The 6245-nt window shown below is 41.2% G+C and overlaps 1 protein-coding gene across 1 annotated transcript; it reads left to right on the forward strand.

Moving 5' to 3' along the window:
- The first annotated feature begins 355 nt into the window (after positions 1–355).
- MRPL53 (mitochondrial ribosomal protein L53) lies at positions 356–4423 on the forward strand. The gene is made up of 3 exons (NM_001199473.2): positions 356–466; positions 1623–1735; positions 3366–4423. Exons 1-3 carry the CDS (start codon positions 378–380, stop codon positions 3488–3490), a joined length of 327 nt encoding a protein of 108 aa, NP_001186402.1. The 5' UTR covers positions 356–377; the 3' UTR covers positions 3491–4423.
- Positions 4424–6245: the final 1822 nt, after the last annotated feature.

Consider the following 6245-nt stretch of genomic DNA (forward strand, 5'->3'; position numbering starts at 1 on the left):
TTTGTTTTTGTTTTTTGTTTTCCCCCCTTTTTCTCTTTTCAGTATCCCCAGAGGATCACAGGTGCAAGTGATCTGTCAAGACAACAACTCCAACAGAGAATTCCTGATAAGGAATTCTACCAGAACAAACGCAACCACAATCAAGGCATAACTGCACAGAGGCTGAGCAGCCGGCTGCTATCTGGAACACGTAAAACCAAACGCTGTTTAGCAGCAGGTCGTTACAAGAGCGGGCACCCCGTCCCGGGGCTGAGAACATGGCCGCGGCCGTCACCGGCGGACTCCATTTCCCAGGCGGCTCCGGGGCACGCGGCCGCCAGCGCCGGCCCGCCGCTGCGAGGGGCTGCCGGGACTCGTAGTGCTGGGGCGGAAAGAAGATGGCGTCCCGGATCCGTGTGGTGCTGCGGCCCGTGAAGAGTATCGTGGTCCGCTTCTGCCCCTTCGAGTCCAACGTGGAGAGCACCAGGTGAGGGGCATCGGTGTGTCCCGGCCTTGGGGCTGCGAGCCGAGCGGTGCCCGGCCTGGAGCGGGACTTGGTGCCGCGTGTTACCGCCGATTTTAGGGGGTTGGAGCCACATGACCTTTACGATCCCTTCCGACCCGAACCGCGCTGTGGTACTACGAAGGCCGCGGAGCAGCGCCTGGCTGCTGCTCTGACAGCCATTGATCACATTTCCTCTCAGTCTTCTTTTCTCAAGGCTGAGCAGACCCAGGTCGCTCAGCCTTTCCTCATAAGAGAGGTGCTGCAGGGCCTTCTATCATCTTCAAGTCCTCCGGCTGGACTCGTTCTGGGAGATCCCCGTCTTTTTTATACCGGGGAGGATGTGTTTCTTTTGTGTTAGTTCTGTAGAGGACCTCAATGTCTCCAATGTACACTTTTGTGTGTGGAGTCGGAGTTGGACTCAGTGATCCTTATGGTGCCCTTCTGGCTGGGGATATTCTATATAAGCATGAGGTTTACCAGCAGCCCCTGCAGATGTTCCTCTTAGAGTTGTTGAGCCCACAGATGAGAAGCTGCAGTTCTTCATCCAAGTCTGTTGGGGAAATCTAAGTAGTTATGCTTCTTGAGGGATGTAAGCACTGCACCAGAGGATTGTGAAGTGGCATTTTGCAATAGATTTTCAGACCCTTCTACTTTTGAAATGCGCTATTATCACAGCTTAGCTTGGAATGTCTTTAAGCTACCAGTGGTTGGTATGCTTTTCACATATCTACTGAAGACGTAATGTATGAATAAATGCTGCCTCAAACTCAAACAATAAAACTGGTAAGCAAGCAGTGTATAAAGGAAAATGAAAGTTACTTTGCTGACTCTTATATTATTATTATCATTAACTCATCAGAGAAATTCAGAAAGTGTATGTGCTGAAACTTTCCAAAATTCTTTGGTGTAGTTTTTACATGTTAGCATATAAGGAGTCCATTAGCATGTAAGTAATCATCTGGATTACTGCCTGATAAGAAGTGCGTGTCTGAAATTATTGAATATAAGTCCTATTCTGTTTATACTTCTCTCACCCAGTGATGTCAAACTATTCAAATATGTTTTTCATGCATCTGTCATATATTTACCGTAATTTTTATCTGTGGTGTACTCAGTATGTTTTAAAATATATTTTCAGAAAATTTCTTCAATGTATAAACCATAAAAGAATCCAAGCCACTAACAGGAACTGTGAAGTGTCTGCAGATGTGAGACACGACGGATCGGAACCACTTGTAGATGTTATGTTTGGTAAGAGTTCATTTTTAACCTTCACAAAAAGTCCTTCCAGATCTGTGGTTTTACAGTGTCTCCTCTATGATAATTTTTGCTGTGATTAATTTTCTTTTTTTTAATTCTCTTCCACACCTGGATGTTGCCCATCTGGGAGGGAAAAAGGAAGTCACTAACGCTAATGTGTACACATACAAGTCTTTACCAGATCTAACTGTTGCATAGAGTTGAGTCCACTTTAGCAGTGGGATACTTGTGTAACCTTGCAGTCAAGGTCAGTTCAAGGAAAACGAGTGTCTGCTTTGATGTAAGAATCTGTTCACATTCTGCATTGTATTTATTTTTTATTTTTATTTTTTGTTTTCTATGGTGGAGACATCTGTCTTGAGAATAGGCAAGTTTAATACGTGTAGTTCTTTATGCAACTGAGTAACTTGCTATGTAGCTGGAAGGAACTGCTCATATAAGACCATACATGTGCAGACGAACTTACAGAATGAGGTCAAGTGATGTACAGCAAATTGCTTGGTTTCCTTTGGAGATCCAGAGAATAGGCAGGGAATTGATAGTGGAAATTTCATCAGTTCTGGAAGCAGCCCAGATTCAAGGCTGTGAACAGATGGCTGTAATCTGATTTTGTCCTTTTCTCGGGCTGTATCTTCTTTCCTGCTGTGTTGTAATGGCCCAGTATGGCACATAGACCATTAAAGTTTTCATTATATTTTTTTCCTGTTACCCACTTTTCTTTAAGCTTTCCTATATTTAGTGAATCAGTAGAAATGTTGAGAGTGCTGAATTATTTCAGTGTTGACAGAGGTTTCTCCCTCCCTCGTGCCTCTTCTTTTCCTATCCTTGACTCTATCTGTTAATGTATTAAGACTTAAGCAGTAAAGCTTAGAGTTTTAAACAGTAAAGCAAAGCAATTTATTTCACTAATGCCAAGAGGTACAGCTCTGAACTCCACTTTGTAAGAGCTGATTACTTTCCAAGGAGTTTGCAGCCCTTCCAGTTGGCAAATGTGATTGGAACATGGATGCCATGCGTGGTACTGCATTAAATGGGTTTGAGTACATCTTTTATATTTGCGAGTCTTGCAAAAATAAAAAAATAACGTAGGTACCATCCTTAATTTCTAATGCTCCCTCTCTGTTTTAAAGTGCTTTGTTTTCCCCAAGAATTTTCAAATCCAAGTATTGTCTACTTTTTAATGTTATAACCACCAGATTGTGTAAACCATTTCACTGTTTTGGCTAAAGAAGTGAGTTAAACGGACCGTATACAACATGCTGCTAAAACACTGAGCCGTGTGTGGAAATTATGCCTACCAGTGCCTTCTGTGCCTTCTCTTAAATGACTTTGGTGGCATAGTGTGAGCCATTCTTATCAACTGTACACTTTTACCGTACATATATCTTGAGAAATGTTTCTTAGTTTTGGATAATGCAGTACAAAAATGAAGATTACATGTTAATAGTTACAGTTTAATATATTTGTTTGTTCCATAATAGGATTTCTTGCTAAGTGGACTACTTTCTAATCACACAAGATGAGCAGGGTATTTGGATTTATAAATGCAAGCCAGAACTGCACATGAAAGTAATTGTGACTTAAAACATTTGTAAGTTCTTAAAATTTCCTTCCTTTCCAGCTGATGGAGAGCGATTGATAATGAAAGGAGCCAACCTGACAACAGTTGAAATGCTAACAGCGTTGGGGTCCAGATGTAATGCCAAAGAGCTTAAGGCAGAACAGAAAAGCAAGAAGAATCCCTGAAGAACAGAACAACTGTGTTTGCATTTGCATCTGCTAAAACAGGAGGCTGCGAAGAGAGGTTTTCTCCACTGCAACAAATTCTGAGAGAGATGGCCAGAAACTGACCAGTTTAATGTGGAGCAGAATTGACTGTTGAAGTTCTTCACTGTCTTCCCTAAAAGGAAAACACAATGGATCAACAAACTGAATAACAGCAGTGGATTGGAATGGCTTAAGATACATGGATGCAGCAGCCTCTGTTATCTGCATGTTGGACTAATGTCACATGTATTTGCATATAAATATGAATACTGCACATTGGTTATTAAATTAATAAATGTTAAAGTGAAGATAGGTCTCTCTGGATGTTGTTTCCAACAAATTTAATGTAGCTGAGAAACAGCAGTCTGCAAATACAGAGGCTGTATTTGCAAGGACAGAGGTAATACAATTTATACTACGTCTGTTGCTAAGTCCTTGCCATTTTCTTCTGTTATTCAAGAAAGTGTGATATTTACCAAATGTAAATTTAGCTCAGCAATTAAAGTAACAAGGTAATGGGATTTTGAACACACAGTAGAGCTACTCATCTGCCATAAATGTAGCAAAATTTAGCTCAAAGGGAAACATAAGCTAGTGTTTTTGATAATTGGAGAAAAGAGCTATCTTTTGAAGTTCAGTTTTGAAATATTTTTGTCACTTGCATTTGGGAGATTGCATTAAATGTTTCATAAAGATCAAAGGGAGAGCTTTATTTGGTGTTTGTAGTCCTGTGTCCTACCCTATTATTTGCTTAGATGTCTCATCTATATTGCAGAGTGCTTTGGGTTTGGGAGGGCTGATCTGTCCTCAGGCTGTGCTGGTGAAAGTGTCAACTGCACATGTATTTCACGTGCATCTGTTCCAGTTCAGTTCTTAATGAAAGTGTCATTAAAGTTCAATTCTGAAAATTTGCAGGTGCAGTCCTATTGGGATGTATCCTACATGTTGTTAATCAGGTGCTTGAATTGTTATAAAATTCTAGTATGTATATTTCCAACATGAATTTGTCAACAGACTTAAGGCAAAGATCTGTAATCTAAAACTAATGCTACTTTACTTTTGCCAAGATTTGTAAATGGACACTGTCAGTTCTGAAGGTACTGTCAAGGTCTGTCTTCACAGCTTCTTCCTCATGTTGTTGAAATTAGAGCAGGGTACTCATGACCATGTCCAGGTGGCTTTTGGAGATCTCCAAGGAAGAGATTCCACAGCCTTTGGGCGACGTGTGCCACTGCTTTGTGACCAGAAAAGCCATACTTACTGGGTGTCAACATGTGCCCATTGCCTCTTGTCCTATCACTGTGACCCTATCCCTGTAAATGATGATTACCAAGTATAGTGTATTTCATGCTTAAAAATATAATTCTCCATAATTGAAATATGTAACGTAAGCAATGTATGGGACAGAAAAACAAAGCTAAAAATGTGCGTTCTCAAGACTGCAAAATACTGAAGTGATATAAATGAGCACTCTGGGCAAGAGAGTACTCCTCTGATGATTATTATGTTAATATGTAGAAAATTCCTTTCCCTCTGCCATGTAGATAAGGGTACAAATAGAATTTTCAAGTATGTTGATCTTTAATGAATTTATTCTTAAGCATTTCGATAATTTTACCGTAAGCTCTTCCTACAGTATCAGATTCTGCTCCTGTGTGACTGAATCCTGTGCCCAGTGACCTGCTGCTCTGATGCTTCATTGGCAGGTGTGCTCTAGGCAGTGTGGATACAAAGGGTATTAGGATTGATCATACCACAAACAAAAGAAGGGTTGGATGAGCAATGACTTTGCATGCTGTTATTCCCTGACCCACAAAGCTTGATGATAAGTACTCAGCAAAAATGTAGCCGCTTGCCTAAATGTAAAAACAATTTGAGCATGTCCTTAAGATGCTAGGATTAACTAAATACAAACACCACACCGTGTAGGATGAGCAGGATGTCTGGTAGCAGGTGATGACATCAAAATGTCTAGACCTTTAATACTTAGAGATTTAAAACAATTATTAGAATAATCTCAGACCTGTTTGTCATACAAATACCTTCTTGACAATGTATAGAGAAAATAGTACTAAAACACATGAATGTGCTGTTTAGGTAACAACAGTTCCTGACTTATGAGCCTCTTTCCTTCCTGTACTATTTGATCTCATGCACTGTCTTTTCCCTCTGGGAGGCCTGAGTCAGTCATCTCTGAGCCTTCCTTACGGTCTGCCAGGAACCTGCAGTAGCTTCGATAGAATGATAGAATCACCAAAGTTGGAAAAGACCTCTAAGACCATCCAGTCCAACCGTTCACCTATCACCAATATTTCCCACTAAATCATGTCCCTCAGTACAACGTCTAAACGTTTCTTGAACGCCTTCAGGGATGGTGGCTCCACCAGCTCCCTGGGCAGCCCGTTCCAGCACCTGACCACTCTCTCAGAGAAGCTTTGTCCCTGGTAGACTGCTGCTTGTTGTCTTTTTTTCCCCTCAGCTTCACTCTATGCTCAGAGATGTTGAGACTTGACTGGGCCGTTTTGCTCCCTGTTCTCAGCCTAAGAGAGTCACCTTTACACTGAGCTGGTCATCCCAAGATTTTACAAAATTAAGGCTGTGTCCTGAGTTAGGAGGTGTGAAGACAAAAGAGTTCCCACATTATCTGTTTTGATCATATTTTCTTGTTTTAAGTTTCAGTGGCATTTGAAAGCAGAGCTAACGTGAACTCAGACTGCACAGCTTTAAACACTTT

The sequence above is a fragment of the Gallus gallus genome, chromosome 2 (genome assembly GCF_016699485.2).
Source record: "Gallus gallus isolate bGalGal1 chromosome 2, bGalGal1.mat.broiler.GRCg7b, whole genome shotgun sequence".
Taxonomy (NCBI): Eukaryota; Metazoa; Chordata; class Aves; order Galliformes; family Phasianidae; genus Gallus; species Gallus gallus.